Source organism: Sinocyclocheilus anshuiensis, unplaced genomic scaffold (genome assembly GCF_001515605.1).
Source record: "Sinocyclocheilus anshuiensis isolate Anshui unplaced genomic scaffold, SAMN03320099.WGS_v1.1 scaffold207, whole genome shotgun sequence".
Lineage (NCBI taxonomy): Eukaryota > Metazoa > Chordata > Actinopteri > Cypriniformes > Cyprinidae > Sinocyclocheilus > Sinocyclocheilus anshuiensis.
Window position 1 is genome coordinate 713,719 of NW_015551045.1, and position 21,534 is coordinate 735,252.

The 21,534-nt window shown below is 37.9% G+C and overlaps 1 protein-coding gene across 16 annotated transcripts in view; it reads right to left on the reverse strand.

Annotated features, from left to right (window-relative positions):
• nfixb (nuclear factor I/Xb) overlaps nt 1–21,534 on the reverse strand; it is a 172,783-nt gene that overhangs the window by 90,762 nt on the left and 60,487 nt on the right. For 13 of the 16 annotated variants that reach the window (XM_016451342.1, XM_016451344.1, XM_016451343.1 and 10 more), the window contains one exon: nt 14,967–15,498. In XM_016451342.1, coding sequence (XP_016306828.1) covers nt 14,967–15,498 — 532 coding nt within the window. Of the gene's footprint in view, nt 1–14,966; nt 15,499–16,459; nt 16,659–16,735; nt 16,786–17,329; nt 17,405–21,534 lie in introns of those variants that run through there. The other 3 variants (XM_016451337.1, XM_016451336.1, XM_016451330.1) reach the window with 3 other exon arrangements.

Sequence of the window (21,534 nt, forward strand, 5' to 3'; positions counted from 1 at the left end):
GAATTTCAAGCAAAGGTGTGCGTTTAATCTGGCCTGCTTGTGGTGAGATTCGGCAGCTTTCGATATGATGAACTGCATGTGTAGGACACGAGTGTTTACTGAGCAAACCACAGAGAGACAGAAAGGAAAAAGCAGGATGGAAAGGAGAGCACAGGAGCGAAATCCTGCTCTCTCACAAACACCTTGTGAAAGAACGCAACCACAAAGAGCCTCTGTGTTGCCGAGCATTTCGAGCGGAGGTCTAACCAGGACAACTCCTCAGAGAGAGCAGAAAATGAGCGGAAAGAGAGAGAGAGCGTGTGCGAACGAGTGAGAAAAAGAGAGGCAAAGTCAGAGAAATGTACTGTAAAATGTGAGAAGGAGAGAGCAAATGAGGTTCGAAAACCGTTATAGTGATTCGATAACCGGAAAAATTTGTAATTTGAGACTGTTTGCGTTGCATTTGGCTATCAAATTACCCCAAAGGAGCACAGACACACAGACTTTGCTTGAGTTACTTTGGTTTTTTGTGTCACCTGTGGGCAAATTAGAGGTTTTCCCCCTCAAAAATGAAAGCAAGTCGACCACGAAGTGAGCGAGTGAACAAAAGCTTCTTTATTTTCTCAAACTGTAACTGTGAGAACCTTTCTGCAACGTTAAACTGTGCCCTATCACAAGTCAGCATCAAAAACCGAACCGTGATGTCACAGCTTACATAAAGGCAAATTCTGTGGCTGCGTTCGCTAAATAATCACAGGCCAGCAGCGGTGCGAGGCCCTTCAAAGATGTTTTTAGGGCAACAGAGAACTCCGACCACAATAAAAACTTTCACAAAACATTCACATGACTGATGTCTAAATTCACTTGTAGCATATGTACTATTCATTCAACTGTAGCTTTTAGTGTTTTGATGTCAATATCAGCCAGAAACATTTATATTAAACACAATAAAAAGCTAATTAAATGTTGTGTATGCAGTTGATTTTTTCCCTATGATTTAGACATAAAATCATAAATGTGCAATATGAAATATGGATCAACTGACATAAGAACGAACAAATTATGGAAGGCTGTTTCCACCTGACAGTAAAAACAAAAATAATACTTGTGAGAAAGTTTAAAATATCAAATGAAGTTGCAAATGGAAAATAAAATGTTGCAATTACTATAAAACAAATTCACAAGTGTAAGATATAAAGTTAAATTTTTTTAATGATGCAAAAAGCATCTATTATAATTTATATTTATTATATTCAAATAAATTCAGCTTTAAAAAAAATCTAAAGTTTTGGGTTGGTAAGATTTCTTGATATTTTTGAAAGAAGTCACTTATACTCACCAAGATAGCACTTATTTGTAAAAACAGTGAAAACTGTGAAATATCATTATTAAATATTTAATAAAATGTTCATATTTTCTATTTTAATATATTTTAAAATATATTTGAATATATTTTAAAATCAAATAAAATATATAATTCCTGTGATCAAAGCTAAATTTTCAACATCATTACTCCAGTCTTCAGTGTCACATGATCCTTCAGAAATCATTCTAATATCACGATTTGCTGCTCCTTTGCTGCTCAAGAAACATTTATTATCATCAATGTTGAAACTATTGTGCTGCTTAATATTAAAAAAGACAGCATTTAGCTGAAATAGGAATCTTTCTAAATATCCTTACTGTCGTTTGATCAATTTAATGCATTTTTGCAAATAAAACTATTAATATCTTTCAAAATAAATAAATAAACTTACTGGCTCCAAAGTTTTGAACGGTAGTGTATTCATGTTAAATAGATAACCTATACCATGAATCCCTATTAAAAACACATTAGAAACAACCTTCCTGATGAAGTAGCACAGTGAAACTCTCTGGTACTGTACATTAAAATACTTTCTAGACAAAGATAGAACTTTAAGTTAATACAAACTCACATTTGATGAAAGACAGTAACTAAAGCAACATAGGAAAAGCAAAAACTTAGGCGTTCCTGGGGCCAAAATCACAGATTAAAATCTGACCACAAAAGTAGGCCAGAAAGAGATCTACTCTGTGTGTGTGTGTGTGTGTGTGTGTGTGTGTGTACATTTACGTTCAGCTGCTCTTTTAGAATAAACACAGCCTCTCGCTTTAAAACCTAAATCTTTGCTGACAACTTCTGCAAGGTTTAATTCAGTTTAACATTTAATGCTGAACAGGTCTTGCTATGAAAATGGCTCTTGTAGTATTATTTATGATTTATACAACATGGACATTTCCAGAGTGTGCTAAAACAAGTGCAGATCATTTCACTAAAATAACACACCAGGCTGCCAAAAGAGTCATTGTTTTCATTGGTTTATTTACAGCTACAGACTGTACAGCCTTACATAGTGGTGATGTGTATCTTATCTCTCAGTATCTGATTCAAAAGAAGCTCAAACAGAAAGTTCTGGAAAAGCATTTCTATAAAATCCACTCAATCATGACGCTAACGGCTGCATACCTCGCTTTCAACACATCATCAGACAAAGCTCCTCGACCCCAACTCCAAGTTATGAACTCTGAAAGCCAATCAAGTCCTTACATTATGCAAACAGCATTTTTGATAAAAATACTCTGAAATTCAGATATTATCAGAAAAAGGAAAGTTTATAGTCCTTAAAGGCAGATAGAACAACAAAGAAAAATGGACAGAATTATATAATCATAGAACAACAAAGAAGGCTAAACAGAAATGGATGGATGGATGGATGGACGGATTTGTTGATTTTGGATGGGTGGATGGATTTATTGATTTTGGATGGATGGATTTATTGATTTTGGATGGGTGGATAGATGGATTTGTTGATTTTGGATGGATGGATGGCTTTGTTTATTTTGGATGGGTGGATGGATTTATTGATTTTCGATGGGTGGATTTGTTGATATTGGATGTTTGGATGGATGGATTTGTTGATTTTGGATGGGTGGATTTGTTGATTTTGGATGTTTGGATGGGTGGATGGATTTGTTAGTTTTGGATGTTTGGATGGGTGGATGGATTTGTTGATTTTGGATGGATGGATGGCTTTGTTTATTTTCGATGGGTGGATGGATTTATTGATTTTCGATGGGTGGATTTGTTGATATTGGATGTTTGGATGGATGTATTTGTTGATTTTGGATGTTTGGATGGGTGGATGGATTTGTTAATTTTGGATGTTTGGATGGGTGGATGGATTTGTTGATTTTGGATGGATAGATGGATTTGTTGATTTTGGATGGATAGATGGATTTGTTGATTTTGGATGTTTGGATGGGTGGATGGATTTGTTGATTTTGGATGGATGTGTTGATTTTGGATGGATGGATGGCTTTGTTGATTTTCGATGAGTGGATGGGTGGATTTGCTGATTTTGGATGTTTGGATGGGTGGATGGATGATTTATTGATTTTGGATGGGTGGATTTGATGATTTGGGATGTTTTGATGGGTGGATGGATGGATTTATTGATTTTGGATGGGTGGATTTGTTGATTTTGGATGGGTGGATTTGTTGATTTTGGATGTTTGGATAGGTGGATGGATTTGTTGATTTTGGATGGATAGATGGATTTGTTGATTTTGGATGGATAGATGGATTTGTTGATTTTGGATGTATAGATGGCTTTGTTTATTTTCGATGGGTGGATGGATTTATTGATTTTCGATGGGTGGATTTGTTGATATTGGATGTTTGGATGGATGTATTTGTTGATTTTGGATGTTTGGATGGGTGGATGGATTTGTTAATTTTGGATGTTTGGATGGGTGGATGGATTTGTTGATTTTGGATGGATGGATGGCTTTGTTTATTTTCGATGGGTGGATGGATTTATTGATTTTCGATGGGTGGATTTGTTGTATTTTGGATGGATTTGTTGATTTTGGATGGATGGATGGCTTTGTTGATTTTCGATGAGTGGATGGGTGGATTTGCTGATTTTGGATGTTTGGATGGGTGGATGGATGATTTATTGATTTTGGATGGGTGGATTTGATGATTTGGGATGTTCTGATGGGTGGATGGATGGATTTATTGATTTTGGGTGGGTGGATTTGTTGATTTTGGATGGATGTGTTGATTTTGGATGGATGGATGGCTTTGTTGATTTTCGATGAGTGGATGGGTGGATTTGCTGATTTTGGATGTTTGGATGGGTGGATGGATGGATTTATTGATTTTGGGTGGGTGGATTTGTTGATTTTGGATGGATGTGTTGATTTTGGATGGATGGATGGCTTTGTTGATTTTCGATGAGTGGATGGGTGGATTTGCTGATTTTGGATGTTTGGATGGGTGGATGGATGATTTATTGATTTTGGATGGGTGGATTTGATGATTTGGGATGTTTTGATGGGTGGATGGATGGATTTATTGATTTTGGATGGGTGGATTTGTTGATTTTGGATGATGTTTGTATGGGTGGATGGATGATTTATTGATTTTGGATGGGTGGATTTGATGATTTGGGATGTTCTGATGGGTGGATGGATGGATTTATTGATTTTGGGTGGGTGGATTTGTTGATTTTGGATGGATGGATGGATGAGTGGATGGATTGATTTGATGGATGGTTGGATGGATAGTTGGACTTGTTGAGTGGATGGATGGATTGGATTAAAGCTAGATCTTACAAACAGATAGAATGACAGAACGATTGATAAACTGGCCAAAAAATAATAACTTCAAGCTCTTCAATATGTCCCTGTTTCAAAAGGAAATTCATTAACAAAGAAGAAAAAAAGAATTGTGCTCAACAAACTATTTTATATTCATACCAGCGCTGTTGGAATGCTGCTTGGCCAATCCAGTTAAAGAAACGTAACTAATTGTTGCATAATTTATTCTAATTTTATGAACTCTTCTAAAATCGGAAATTCAACCTGTATGTGGGGTCTTAAACCTTCTAAACCCCCACAATGTGCAGCAGTAACATAAGCAAACAGATCTGTGGATTCAGAACCAGCCTGTCAAAATCTCTTGCACACCCACAATCAGAGCCGACCGCCCTGGACCAACAACCAGGAAAGCCCCCGGTCTGAGGCCCGTCCTGAGGGTTCAGGGTCCCATCTGTGGAATAGAGCGGGGAACACACAGACCCCCAGCATCAGGTGTGAAGTGGGATCAGTTGTTCTGGGACGTGTGTGTGGGGATCTGTGATGGTTTTACCCATATGTGATATCTGCAGATGCCGTTTGTTATGGCCTAGTCTCACACTCTGATGCACATGTGCACATACAGTATACAGACACACACACACACAGGCACCAACACAATTTCTTGTATCTCTGGTTCAAGGAGTCACAGGGGATGATGTCAACTGAAGAGAAAAACAGATGAAGGGAGGAAAACAGAATGATAAAATGAAAGGAAACATGTTTGTAAGGGAACATGTGTAGCCGCTCCACAATCTCAGGAGGAAACACTCAAATACGCTCATACGCTCGTTTTTAATATATAATTTCTGCTTTTGTTTTAATTTTATCTAATTATTTTGTAATTTTGTTGTTTTTATCATTTTTAATAGTTTTTATTTTATTAAATGTCAATATAGTATTTATTAATTTACATTTTTTTTACATAAAATAAGTTTACATTTGTTTACATTTTATTTCAGTTAAAGTTTATTTTATTTCAAATATCAAAAGTTTTTTTATATGGTTTTAGTTAACTACAATCACCCTGCTCAAGAGAACAAGTAACATCACATACAACTACATATAACTAAAAGATTTTAAATAAAACTACAATATGACAAGATTTTAACAATGCACTAACAACAGTTTTTGAAAAAGAAAAAATCTTGAACGAATATGATTGTTTCAAATAATCCAATCAATAACATAAAAAGACAGCATTTTTTGCCTTTTTGTGTTGTTTTGCAATGTAAAAAAAAAGACGACCAATAATCATTATTTTTTTATGTAATTAGTAGCCCTATTAATGAAAAATACCTGTATATATTTTTTGTAATTTTCACCTCAGGTTTTTTTAAATAGCAGAAATAAGACAAAGTGCAAGCTGCCACAAATAATGTGGTGAATGGTTGAATTTGTATTAATTCTTGTGATCCTAAGAACAACAATTGTCCAATCTCCCCCCGCCCCCCCCTTTGTTAATAATAATAATCATTAAATGTTTGGTAAGTGTTCAGTTCAGCAATTCCAAAAGCATTATTCCAGTAATGGTGTGTGTGTGTGTGTTTTATCTTAACAGTATAAATCACCATCCACTTTTAATGGTACAGAAAAGAGCAGCCTGAACATTCTGCCTAACTTCTCATTCTGTGTTTCACGGGAGAAAGAAAATAATATGTGGTGAGTAAATGATTTGGGTGAATAATTCCTTTAATGTACTTTATGATGTATTTAAAATCTCCTCCCGGGAGATACGGGGAAAGAAAGAGAGGGAGTGAATGGGGCATTATTATCAGAGCAGGTAAGGTTCAGAGGTTCAGGACTGCACTGTAATTAAAGCGGCTCTATAAAATTAGACTAAATGAGAGCAAGAGACTACAATAAATCTGCTCTAATCACTGCACCTGCACTGGCCGTCCTCTGTGTGAGAGAGAAGCAAAGACTGGAACGGCAAGACATATCAGAGCAAACAGGGTCTGTACAGGTTGTGGATGGAGCAAGGGATTATGGGACAGCACAGAGGCATTCCCAACAGAAACGTACCACAAATTTACACACTCCCAGGCCATCCAAGATGCATCACATCATTTGCTCACCAATGGATCCTCTGCAGTGAATGGGTGCCGTCAGAATGAGAGTCCAAACAGCTGATAAAAACATCACAATAATCCACAAGTAATCCACACCACTCCAGTTCTTACTTGTGGATTATTGTGATGTTTTTATCAGCTGTTTGGACTCTCATTCTGACGGCACCCATTCACTGCAGAGGATCCACTGGTGAGCAAGTGATGTAATGCTGCATTTCTCCAAATCTGTTCTGATGAAGAAACAAACTTGAAATCTTGGATGGCCTTAGGGTGAGTAGATTTTCAGCAAATTTTCATTTTTGGGTGAGCTATTCTTTTAACCTCCTAGTAACAGCATGAGTGATGCCTGACTTAGCAAACACCACTAACCAGCAGTGGCTCTTTACCTGCATATATTTAAGTGTGCTCTCTGAAAAAGTCAATTAAATGCACAATGAATCCAAATCTGGAGGAAAATGATTTTATTAGTTACATGAATACCTCATAAATCCAACAGAATAAAGCTGCTTTTGTGTGTGTTGACAAAAGCCTTTGCATAAAAGCCCGGGCTAATAGGTCATAACATAAGTGGAACAGGAAGAGAAATTCACAGCCGCTCTCTCCCTTTCGCTCTCTCGCTGCTCAGCTGTGGAGAGACATAGCCGCTTAATTTATTTACTCCATTCCCATTAATTAGAACGTTTGCACTGACAAAACAGGCAAAAGGAGGCATTAGCACCTAGTTTACACTCCACGTCCCTGAGCTGCCCTGTTTTTTCTCTCGCTCACGTGCATTTACACACACACACAAAAGCATGCGCTTCCACACAGACAGAAACCTGCTCACGCGCTGCTCCAAGCAAACATCCATACATTAGCATTCACATACTGCACCAAAGAGCCCTAAAGCATTGTGTGAGAAGTTACTCAAACATCCATACATTTGTTTACCACAATAAAAATTATAAAAACTTGAATTATTTCATTGAAATTAAATGCAATCACACACACATACATAAATATATACTAATATATATATATATACTGTATATATAAAATACTAAATTTTTGTAAAGGAAATAAATGTACTGCCATGGCATCACCATGGTAAATTTGCTGCTGATTTTCACTTACCTTTCAGAAATTTAATTTCGGTAACTTTCTGTAAGAGAAATACAGCAGCACAACAAAAAAGTACCATGGTAATCATCTGATCCCATCACTGTACTATAGCACTGCCACAGTACTTTTCAGTAAGAGAGCTAATAAATCTACTGTATTACAACAGTACCATGTAGAGACACTTGGATAAAAGTGCTAAATGAATAATTGTTTAAAAAAAACAAAAACATACTATGTACTTTTTTGTTATTATAACTAATTTTTGTAAGGGAAAACAAACTAGCAGGTCAAACATTTATTATATAACCATGGAACCATGGCAAAAAAACATGGCAATTCCTTAGTATTTTTATTAATATAATTTTTGTAAGGGAAATACAAATTAGCAGGTCATAAATTAACTGTATTATAACAGTACCATACTGTGACATATTGGTAAAAATGTCTGTAAATATGTAAAAAAAATTTAATTAAATTACCATTGTACTTTTTGCTATTTTACCATGATACATTTCGGCAAGGGAAAACAAAGTAGCAGGTCGGATATTTACAATATCACCATGGTACCTTGTCAAAAAAATAAATTAATAAATTAATTAAAAAACACACATGGTAGTTCCATAGTGTTTTTTGTTAATATAATTTTTGTAAGACAAATTCAAATCAGCAGGTCACAAATTTACTATATTATAATGGTACTATGTTGAGACATAATGGTAAAAGTGTCTGTAAATATGTAATAAACATGGTACAACCAATGTACTACTTATTTTACCATATTAAATTTTTGTAAGGGAAAACAAACTAGCAGGTCAAGTATTTACTAATATCGCCATGGTACTATGTCAAAAAAAGTATTTCTTGTTAGCATATAATGGTAAATATAAATCAGCAGGTATTTTTTCATAAAAAAAAAATAATAATAGTACATTTCTGTAAGTGAAAAAGCATCAGTACTAAAAAAATTGCAAAAAAGCAGTACAAAAACTACCATGGCAGTGTTTCCCCTGCCATTATATTAGGGGGCGGCCCTCCCCGCCAACGGCACCCCCCGCCCCCCTTGAAGGTCAAGTTAATTTTAGGCTACTTAATTTTATTTTCTCTATAGGGCCAGATCACAACAGAAGTTATTTAAAGTTACCTTTCCTATAGAACAGATCTATACCGTGTTATTTTATTAAACTAAATAGCCTTATGTTATTTATCTTATTTACATGACGGCATGTCATTTCGGTCTCTACGTTACATGGTCGCGCTCTCTGCATCGCGCACAGCAGAGTTCCGCCCCGATGCGCACACACAAGAGAGCACACTCCCACTAGTATTTGTAAATATTAAGCCGCAAAACGACTATTTAAATATGAATTCTGCGTGTCTCTGTGTTAATGAATGGCGCAGCTGGTTTTGTTTACTACTTGTACTGAAGCGCGTGTGACGCTTCCGGTGATATTAACGTCTGCCGTCTCACTAATGAGGACATAAATACATGAACAACATCTCCAGAATTGATCTAAGAGTCACTTCATGAGCATTTGACCGTTTCATTTGAGTAAAACTATGAGTAAAACTATCCTCATATCATATACACAGAAATATAACGGTATCGGTTCGGTTTAACTTGAAGACATTGCGGCAGAAATATATTACTTACTATTGTTCAGTAGAATGTACTTAATAGGCTACTACTATGCTAAAACACAGAATTTGGTAACAATAAAACATAAGGTTAGAAAAAATAAAACATTTCATAGGGCCCTAAACATGTACGGTAATTTCTGTTAAACTTTTAATAAATTGATGTTAAATTGTTTAAGTTTCATGATTTTAATTAATTATTAGACACGCTTTTTGATTAATAAAATTTTATTTAACCATTAAAAAGGAGTCCAGCAAAATTAAAACAGGAAAAAACGGAACCCCCCCAAAGCCGTAAACCTAGGGGAAACACTGCATGGTATTACCACCACGGTTCTACCACGGTACCATTTAGTGGACCATGGTAAATTTCCGCAAATCAGCAGCTGATAAATGTCCTGCATGTGTTGAAAAAAAAAAAAAAACACGTAGTACCAAAAAGTACTTTTCATTGTCAGTGCACCAGGCTAAATGTCTGCAAGGGCAGTCTGTGTGTGTCTACTGTTGCAGTGATGAAGCGGCCTCGTCGACACGACAAAACGAAGGTCTCGTTAGACTGCCGTGGGCTTCATCCCCTCTCTCTCTTTCTGTCCGTCTCTGTGGTGAACAAAAGGCGGATTCTGAGAGAGGCGGGAGGACCCCTGAGGAGAAGAAAGCCGCTGCACTCCAGCGCTGTGGTGAATGAGGTCTTTTCAGCAGAGTCCTGTGCTGTTTACTCTAGTTCAATAATAGCCCTCATTTTCCAATCATTATTCGCTCAGTCTGACTGCCGCTATTAGCCTGTCCGGGGTGTCACTCAAAGCGCACCATACACACCCATCTAGAAATAACGTCACAGCGCAAATACACACAAAAACACACATTCCAATGAGGGCTTATGTCAAACTCTGTAACTCTCATCTGGTAAAACCCGGTTGTCAAAAGTGTCGTGCTAATGCAGCTTCAGTTGGGTCTGCTGACACACTTTAGAAGTTAAAACGCATAAATTGCACTGGCGACAGTTTGACCATTCGGGTCAGACGCTTAAAGGGTATTTTGTGTAAAAATATATGTACTTAAACACGATTAGATGGATGATCTATCGGCCCTGTATTTTTTTTACGTCTAACATCCCAGACAGAAGCCCTGCAGCCAAAGTCAGCGCTGCCAAACTCTCCATTTTGATTTGGAACGCGGCTTTTTCAGCGTATGGGATCGTTCGCTGTGGCCAATTTCTGAATCATTAAAAACGAAAATCGCTCCAAAAAAAAAAAAAAAGCACCCTGAAAATGTGTCTTCCTGCGACAGAAAACGGGTGTATATTTCTATACGGAATTGCGAGTGAGGTAAAGGCTTGTTTTTCCCGTCAGCGATAGAGGGTGGACGTGTTTGGAGGAAAGGTGTTGGTGTTGGGCCTGAAAAAGCGGGTTAAATGGAAGGAGAGGCTGGGAAAGAGAGAGGGATGTTGGCAGAGCGTGTGGCGTGATCTGAAAAGCTGAGATCCGTGCAGCAGTGCCAAACACACACACCAGTCGAAGTTCCCTTCGCAGACCGGCTTTTGTTTCCATTTTGGCATTTTACACCGTCTTTATTCTCTGCCCGCTGTTCTATTCTCTGTTTTAACAAATGCAACAATGCAAATAATAACATTACTAATAATAAATAGTTGATCAGGAAGGGGAGGATGATTCATTTGGTGTGGTTATTATTGATAGAATCTCTTTTAAACTACCAGAGAATATTAATATCTCTGGTTAACATTATTTCTGTTTGCTTATATGTTTGTGTATCCAGTAATGAGGCATTTCGGTTTTACCTCTGTAAGTTTTATTTGCCTGTTCCATCCAAACGAAAGGCTGTAACGAAAAGCAGAGCTCAGCCAAAGTCAATCCTTCTCCTCCTTCAACATTTCTCTTGTTTTTCCATTTCAGCTGCGCCATTTCTTTCTGACCTATTGTTATCTTCTGAATTCTGCAGTTTTTGACTTTCTCTCCTTGTGACGAGTTTGTGCTACACGAGTGTTTAAATATTAGAGGAAAAACAACCAAAACAGAATGCTTTTCAAACACACACTTCTCATGCATTTTTTGCTTCAAATTAATAAATAATTATATTTATATCATCTGATATGCTGTGTGTTTTTCACACATTGCATATCATAATTGCTAAATTAATTTAAGTAAATATCTTTAGGGAAATTATTATTTTTATATTTCATCTACACATATTAAAGCAAAACAAAACTATATTATATATTAAAATAGTTAAAATTAGCATATTACAAATATACTGCTAAAATATTTTTTAATTATGTCATTTAAACACTTCTGTATTATAATAAATTCAAAATATAAAATACAGCATCAGAAATTTTCTTCTCAAATGAAAGATATTAATACAATTCCTATAAAATTTTATGAATACACTTATTTAAAAAAAACAAATGAAATGTGTTTTGCTACATTTTGATTTTATGAATAAAATAATGTTTAATTATGTAAAATAATAACATTTGAATAAAAAAATGTTAAAAAAATTGTGATGATTATTTTTTATAAACATATTTTCCTGCCATCACTGAAGCAGATACTCATATACTGCAGATTTGCATTTTCTCATTTTTAAACAAATGAGCTATAACACACAGGTTCAAAAATATTCTGTCTTATTTTTAAAAACAGCAAAAAAAGGAAAAGCTGAATCCAAACGGACTTATATTTTTCCAGCACCTGTAATTAAACAAACTCTCTCACACAAACACAATAAACACAGGAAAACCAGCTTCCTGAGTGTGATCCAAGCAGCACCTTCACATTGCTGAAGAGAGTCAAAGTACATCCAGCTCCAAATCAAATCAAATGTGAAGGTGACCAAAGCGGCGTGTCAGTGGTCAGTGCGGGACCGGGTGACTGTCTGCTGTCGGGCTGGTTACGGGCCTCAAAGCCTGGAGCAGCAGGAATCTGTTAGCGGCCCACAACACCTCGATTACCAGCCAAGAAGGAACGCTGCTGCCCAAAGGCCTGACTGCAAACAAGTCAGACTTTTGTCATTGCATTTCACTTCTGAAGGGACACAAACACTCGGCTAAAGAAAATCATGCAGAAAATACTGACTATAAATGTAAAGTTTGCAGCACCCACAACACAAAATCCGTCTTTATTTTTAAACTCAATCGCAACACCTATCTGATATCTCTAACACCTTTGAAAGCTGTGGAAACGACCCTGAATAGATGATTCGCTGTGAGACAAGCGATTTAATGCTTGACCGCACTTTAAGAGTCTATTGTCGTTCAACTATATACATCCATTTCCACCATTAGTTCCCCTCTTTTCAGCGTCTATCCCTCTCTTTCTCCTTTACAACACAGAGCTGTACAGTCGTCGCCTGACTACAGAACTTGGCACCGCGGCCGGCGATTTATCGGCTGTCTGAGCTGGACACAGCTCGATTAGAGATGAGAGCAGGCACATGTTTTTATCATGACTGTGCTATAATGGAAGCCGTATGACGTGGCAAGCTCCAGAGATGACTAAACCGGGAGAAAGCATCCATCATTCTGACAAACACAGAAGAAAAATTACTTTTTTTCTGGAGCAGCGCGAGACGGCTGATCCAATGTGCTGGTCAAAAACTCCCATTAATCATCATCATTAATACAGCCGGCGTACGGCAAGAAGACTGAGCGTAATTACGGCATCGTGCTCCTGGGTGTTTTACCGGCAGAGTTTAACGTCATTAATCGCTCCCAGGGGCGATACGACACGCATCTTGTCAATAAACCACTAATCAACCAGTGAAACAGGACCTGGAGAGTAAATTACACACAAATCGTGCCTCCTGATCTACAGCGCGCAAATATCACAGTACATGTAGTTGTTCAAATGCTAGAGCCAAAATGTAAACGCTGATTTTCAGAGACAGCAAAAGCAGAAGTGATCTAAACCAGGCCTCGTTTTTGGCAGGCGCTTAAAACTGCAGTCGAAAAAATAAATGCAAATGTTTGCTCTGAGAATAATCTTTGCAAAATACAGACTGCGTAAAACAGGGTCTATCAGTGTTTAAGGGAAATTAACAAAATTTGCAGTAATATTCCCTCAGTATGGTAAAGCGGATGTGGCCGGAACAATGAGCCATCGGGCCGCTTTAATAGCGTCTGGATTAAGACAGGAGATTCGGCCGGGTCAGCAGGAGATAATCTGAGTCCTGGCATACCGTTAAACAGGAAAAGAACGGCATGGTGAACCGGCTAACTGATGCTGAGTTCTACACGGATTGAAAGGGAAACTCGGCATGGGCAACAAAATCTCTTTCGAAGCCCCTGCCAACAAACAGAATTATGGCTCTGTGTCACAACAAAGGCGAAAAACCGCCATCAAATGTTGCCTGTTCACATACTCTGAGTGCACAGATAATAGCTAAATAACTGAGCTGCCTGTAAATAACTGCAAATATAATATTGCGCTGTTTGTGAGTGTCTCTTTCTGTGTTTTGCCAAGAACTGCCGCCAATATAGTGATCAACATATAGTGCATCTGACAAATAAATACTTGCAACTGCAACAAAACCATAATCACCGATCCTGGCATCACCATCAAACAAACAAACAAATAAAAATACTTAATTCAATATTTTAAATAAAATACATATTAAATGAACAAACTATTATTTATAATAGTTTTTTGTTTATATTGTTGTAGTAGTTGAAGAAAGTGTTACTTTAAGTGTTTAGAAATAATATCTGTCATTTATTTATAATAATAATAATAATAATAATAATCATTTATATATAATTATACATATATTATTCCTGAAAACCTGGAATAAAAACCTTTATATTTTATATTAAATATATTTATTATAGTTGTTTTGTTAATGCTGTATAAAACAAAATATTTTTACATTTTATAGACTTACATTCTATTTAGTCTGTATTTATCATAAAGTTCCATGAAAGTTTAGAATTTTAATGGGAATGTTCTGATTTTAATATCTAATTTTGACATTCCTTTCAATGCTGAGCAAAACTTAAAACTAAATAAATAAAATACATAAATTAAGACTGTAAATCGAAAGTAAATGTTCCGTCTATGAGAATGTGATCGTTGTGATTATAGGTGTGTGTTATAGGCAGTAGTGTAACTAACCAACCAGTGTGTGCGTGCGTGTGCATGTGTGTGCATGTGTGTGTGTGTGTGTGGGGCCTTCACACAAGCTGGGAGCAGGCCAGCTGTCACTGCCACAATACACAAACTGACATTTACACACACACATACGCACAACTATCAAAGGCATGGTTGCATTATGCTACACACACTACAGCATACATAACCTGTAAACCAGTTCACACACACACACACAAATTCCACACACATTCCTTCAAGTTTAAGCACAACCATACAAATAACAACAAAGCCTGTATTTGCATATAGTTGCATTCAAGTACATGTTTGGAATACAGCCCGGAATTGAATTGGCCCGTGCTTCCTGAACCGGGTTACACAGCGGCGTATTTCTGTGTGTGTGTGTGTGACTCACCTGGCATATGGACAAAGTAGGCCAGATACAGGTCCAGCTCTTTCACGGACACTCCGATGTGGTGCGGCTGCACACAGAGGCCGTGGTTGGAACACTGCGGCGACTTGTGCAGCCTCTCTCCATCCGTGCTCTCCAGCGGGCTTCCCTTGAACAGGATAACCATCACCAGGTCCAGGCGCCAGACCTTGTCCGCTTGCCGCAGGCAGTCGATGCGGCGGATCTTGCCCTTCTGGTCGGGGTTGGACAGCACGCAGCACGGCGGCTTCTTCCCCGTGATGGTGAGCACGAAATCCTCGCGGAACTCCGGCCGGATGTCTTTGCGGAGCTTGGCGAGCAGACGGGACGCCCACTTCTGCTTGATCTCGGGCTTCTCGCCCAGGAGTTCGTCTTTGACGGCACGCTCCTCGTCCTTCGTCATGCGCTTCTCGTGCTTCTTGAAGTACTTGCGCTTGCGGGCCTGGAGGTTGAACCAGGTGTAGGAGAACGCGCGGACATGCGGCAGCAAAGCCTCGATGAAGGGATGAAATTCATCCTGTTGGATTAAAAAAAAAAGGAATTTCAGAGATAATTTCAGAAACTTTCATGGAACTTAAAGATAAATGTTTGAGAGCTTTGGAAAAGAACGCATTGAATGCATTTCGAATTTACATATTTGCAAATAACAATTTTGCATTATAAATATCTAAAATAGTGTAAATAAAAGAGAATGCATGCTAAATTAGGTCCATTTTAATACATTTTAGGTTTTAAGAATAAATCTCAATAATTTTAGAGAGTTTCATTGAATAAATATATTTGCCAATGAGATAAACACAAGGCAAATTTGATTTTCTCTGGAAACAAGTCTTACAGTTCCTCAAGTACGTTTATCTTGTTTTAGGGATATTTTTACTCAAAAACAACTAAAAATACAGATTAAGAAAATTATTTTTAGCAGTGTAGAACTTGGCAAAAATATTAATTATTTTCAATTAAAATAATATAGACTTACATTTTATAGTCTTACATTCTATTTAATCTGTTATTACATTCCATTAAAGCCATTTGATTGTTATGAATTTTAATGCCAATTTTATTCTTTTAACATCAAATTTTGACATTTATCTCAATGCTGAGCAAACATAACCATAAATAAATAAAACACATACATTAAGACAATAGAATGTAAACTGAAAGCAAATATAAGAATGTGATCAATCATTATTTTCAATTGAAATATTCGTCACAATAGTAGCATGCATAAAGCAAAATCCTCTTAAGTTCAGACACAATTATTCTACAGAAATACAAAGACTTTGTAAATTAAAGTGCAAAGTGCAAATGGAAAGCTAAATGAGGCTCTCTTTCAGACAGCTTTTAAACATCTCAGTGGTTGTGCAGGAATTCCGGGATTCTGCAATTCACAGAAAGCAGCTTCTTTAGCTCAAGTCAGGCCAAGAAAAGCTTGGCGATTCCCACGGCAACGGAAGACTCATTCAGCTCTCCAATAATACCTTCACCACACAACGCTCAGTGACAAAGCCTAAACCACGCCACGGTGCCCCAGTGCCAGGGCCGCCGTGCCCCAGACCCTCTCCGCCAACTCTCGCCACAACAAGACCGTGGTTAAACTGCGTCCCTTCAAGACCTGCCATCAAATCCGCTCTGCGGGCTGCTGTTGTGCAGAAATCCAGGCATGTTCACATTTCGACAATCGAGAAGGCAGATAACACCGTGAAAAGCATACACTGCAAACAGGAGCAGAAAGAGAAAGAAAGGCTGGTAGTTACCATTTTGCACTCTCATCATAAATTTGGCACGCCGTTCAGGATGGGGGGGGCAATTCACAGAAAACAGCTTCTTTAGCTCAAGTCAGGCCAAGAAAAGCTTGGCGATTCCCATGGCAACGGAAGACTCATTCAGCTCTCCAATAATACCTTCACCACACAACGCTCAGTGACAAAGCCTAAACCACGCCACGGTGCCCCAGTGCCAGGGCCGCCGTGCCCCAGACCCTCTCCGCCAACTCTCGCCACAACAAGACCGTGGTTAAACTGCGTCCCTTCAAGACCTGCCATCAAATCCGCTCTGCGGGCTGCTGTTGTGCAGAAATCCAGGCATGTTCACATTTCGACAATCGAGAAGGCAGATAACACCGTGAAAAGCATACACTGCAAACAGGAGCAGAAAGAGAAAGAAAGGCTGGTAGTTACCATTTTGCACTCTCATCATAAATTTGGCACGCCGTTCAGGATGGGGGGGGGGGGAATCCACCCGCCCCAATCCAGGCATGTTCACATTTCGACAATCGAGAAGGCAGATAACACCGTGAAAAGCATACACTGCAAACAGGAGCAGAAAGAGAAAGAAAGGCTGGTAGTTACCATTTTGCACTCTCATCATAAATTTGGCACGCCGTTCAGGACGGGGAAAAAAAAAATCCACCCGCACCAGTTCTTTGCCACTCACACCGAAACAACAACTGCTGGCTTGGCAAAGATGAAGAATTGGCGACTGAAAAAATACTTGGGTAAAAAGGAAAGAAGACTGGAGACGCTCCAATTGCCGGCAGAAAGAAGTTTTCAAGAAATTTCAAGATCAGGAATTTTCTTTTGCGTTTCCAGGTAAAATTGGTTATTTAAAAAAAAAAAAATTGCTCCAAAAAAATTAAAAACAAAAAATGAAATAAAGGTGTGTATGCAAGAAAAAAAGAAGAAGAAAAAAACAAACAAACAGAAAAGCAGCAGCACTCAAAATAAATGCGTTTGCTTTCCAAATAATTTAAAAAAATCTAAACAATGCAGACAAAAAAAAAAATCCTTGGCAAAGCGCAATGAGTGTTTTCTTAGATCTTTGGATCCGGCAAAAAACTCAGCACACACAACGCAGGCACACGCGTGCACATGCATGCACACTCCTGCGACGAAGGGGGTGGGGGGTGGGGGGAGCTGGCTAATGCAAAGCACAGAATACAGGCAGGGAAAAAAAGAGAACCGAATCAATGTTGGATGAGCTTGCAGGACCGCTGGCAAACCCAAGTGCTGCTGCTTTTTTTACTCCTTTTCTCTCCAACTCTCTCTCTCTCGATCGCTCGCTCGCTCTCTCTCGTCCTCTCCGTGTTATTTCCATAACCATTGCCTGAGTCTTTGCCAACACGAGTAGGGCCCACCTATTTGGCAACAAGATGCCTGTAGCTCAGCCAATACGTTAGCTTGAAGAGCTGAAAGGGAGGGGAAAGAGAGAGAGAGGGGGCTGGTGGCAGAACAAGAGAGAGAGAGTGAGCGAGCGAGTGAAAGCACACAGTCCCGTCCGGTGGTGCACAATTTGCCAGTGCTACAAGTTCCGATCCACCACTGAGGCAAAGTTCAGCATCCCAACAAGCTAGTCATGGCAACCGTGTTCTTAAGTCTGGGTCGCGGTCACCATCGCCACTTGCGTAATGCCACCTTGGCACAGGCCGATGTGAGAAAGCGCACAGCTCTCTCCGAAACTCCCAGCAGACCCTGCAGCCGGCAGCTGCTCGTGGATTTAGAGGCCGAGACAAAGAGGAAAGCGACAGCGCACCCTTTGCTCCCCATGTGCATCTCTAATTTAAAACAAACATATGCTGTCTGTCTGAGAAAACGAGGCGCTCAGGCCGAAGGATGGGAGATTGAATATCTGATCTGAAGTTGCTCACAAAACTTCGAAAAGTTGTTCGGAACAATGTTCCTGCAAAAAAAAAAAAAAAAATTATAACAGAAGTTGTGTCAGCTCCAAAATCTCCCATGAGACGTTTTTAGAAATTAAAAAATGGTCAAGCACTAATAAGTGTATAAAATCACTTCAAGCAAAAATAAAAGCATTGGTTTTGTCACATTTGGAAGGTTTTCCGAAGTTTAATTGCACAAATTATAATATGCATCAGAAATTTGCAAATGAATGCTCTAAAATGCTTTTCAAATGCCATGGTTTTCTTGACTGAATTGCCTGTGAGTGCAAACAGTGCTTTTTATTTATTTTTTTACATGCAATCGTAATTATCTATCTGAGTTTTGGGAATACTTTAATCTTGCGATCAAAAAGAATATAAAACAACCGCTGCTTACAGCATAAAGTAGAGCAGAGATTACTAGAGATATTCAGATCTGAAACCCTGAGACTAAAGGAGACGTAGACAGAGCTGTTGATCAATTCTGGTTGACATTTTCTACAAAAAAAAAAATCAGTGAATGGCTGCTTGGATGCTGTTCTTACCCCCCCCAAAAAAAAAAAGGAAATTGATTTTAAATGCTGGATTAGCAAACATATGCAAATATTCCTTAAATGAGAGACCAAGAAAACATCATTGGACGGATGTATGGTGATAACGCTCTCCCATCTCAGTAAAACTCTTCATTAGTGCTTCCTCTTTCAAATGGGAGCCTATGTGTCAAAACCAACACCTGCCTGAGGTCTCTAATAAGATGCTAATTGAAGCACACAACCAGAGGAGAGCAGAATTTGTTTATGAATGCATTTGTTTCAATAAAAGCAGCACCTTTATTTCAAACAATCCCTTCTCTGTTTGAAACACAGCCCTTAATGGCTTCCTCTAGTGCTACCAGTGCGAGTATATGAGATAATTAGCTTCTGATCAACATGTGCGTTCGGAAATTCACTTGCCTAAAGCACAGTTCACTTATTCTATAGAACGGCAGCGCCAGAGAATAGGACAAAATAAAGCATTTTACAAATCAAAGACATATTAGTACATTTCAAAACAATATTTTTTATTTATTTCAAATTATAAACTATTACAAATCATTTAAATAGTATTAATTCAAAAATAAATATTAGTTAAAAAAAATAATAAAATATAGATATTTTTAAATATTCAACTGTTAGCTACTTTAAGTAGCCTATAAGATCAGTGTTGCCAACTTAGCAATTTTGTTGCTAAATTTAGCAACTTTTCACGCTACCCTAGCAGCTTATTTTTCCAGAAGCACCTAGCAACAAATTTAGCTATTTTTAAAATTTATTTGGCAACTTTTAGCAACTTTTGATAAGTGACTCAAATGATAAAAAGGCACACATTTTCCATGTAAATGACACAAAATGAGGAAACCAAAGACGCCTAGCAGTACACACATCACATGAATTAAGTTAGCTGCTATTAGTAATTGCTCAATTTAATAATAATAATTGAATAATTGTTAATTTATGATACACCTTGTTAGTAGCTCGTACCTGCAATTGTTGATCAGTTAGTACACTAAGAAAAACATAATTCCTTCATATTAACAGTAGATTGTGCCCTATTTTTACAGATATTTTCTTAGAGTGTAGCATACTAACTGACTGCTAATACACTGCTTAAAACTATAATTGTTCAGAATGTGTAGTCTTACTAGTTTACTAGCGAATAAACAAAAACTTAAATTGTAGGCCCTAATTGTTCAAAAATGTGTAAGTGTTCAATAATTCAATGTCGTATTTAAAAATACAGTTATTTATATTTCAGTATTATATTACGTTATATTATTTTACGAACAAATCTAAATTAACATATCAAATTTTTTTTTTTTAAGTTTTGAGATTTGAAGTAGTGACAATTTTGCGTCATAATTACATAATTATGTCATCAAGCAATGACATCACAACGTCAATTAGCAACAAATTGGCCTTCCTTTAGCAACTTCCCCTGAAAATTAGTTGGCAACACTGTATAAGATAAACCGATATCCAGTCTACAAAATCTTTACCTACGACTGCAACGCACCCCCTGCTTGTTATTCCTGCCACAAAAAAAAACGGGGAAAAAAAACTGGACTTTATGGACACACAAACATCTCTATTATTGTCTTCAATTTTGCGAAGCGCCGTGAAATTTGTGAAAACAAAGACTCGGGTCCAAATATTCAGTTTCAAACTGACAGTTGCGGCTATATTAATACGCCAGGTTGCTTGGCAACCGTAAATAGCCTACGGTTATTAGGCTAATGAACTATATTACTTGGCGGAAGAACTGTTCGTTGTTGTTACTATTACTATCAATAAAACTAACTATTTATTGAACACTTGTCCGCTGAATCACATACTGCAGCTGCCGTTTAATAAACGCACGAGGCATGGGCCTGCCATCTATTTCAAGCTTTTCAAACTTATAAAAATACACTATTTAATTACAAACGTAGCTAATAAGCCAATGGAAGGGATACAAGTTTTTAAAAATGTAGCAAAACATCGCATTTCATCAACCTGTATCAGTCCTGTCATCAAAACTCCACAAACCACGGCCTGCTTTCTCGCCTAAAATCCCAGCACGAGTCCACTGCTCCTCAGAGAGGTCAGGAAATCCTGAAATACGGTGAACAGTTACCAAAGCAGCGTTGAACGCAGTGTTTTCAGCAGCGCGTTACACCTGCGCGTCACGTGCGCCATTCTGACCACAAACTACGAGGAGCGCAAGAGTTCTGCCAGCTCCATTCAAAATAACCGCTATGTTATTGTTTCCCTTTCGCCTGTTCCTACACCATTAATGCTTAAAAGAGAAAAGACATCGTCTCTCAAGTGTGTGCCAGCAGTCGGATGGAAATGAGCGAGCTGGAAAGAGTGTTTGGTGTCG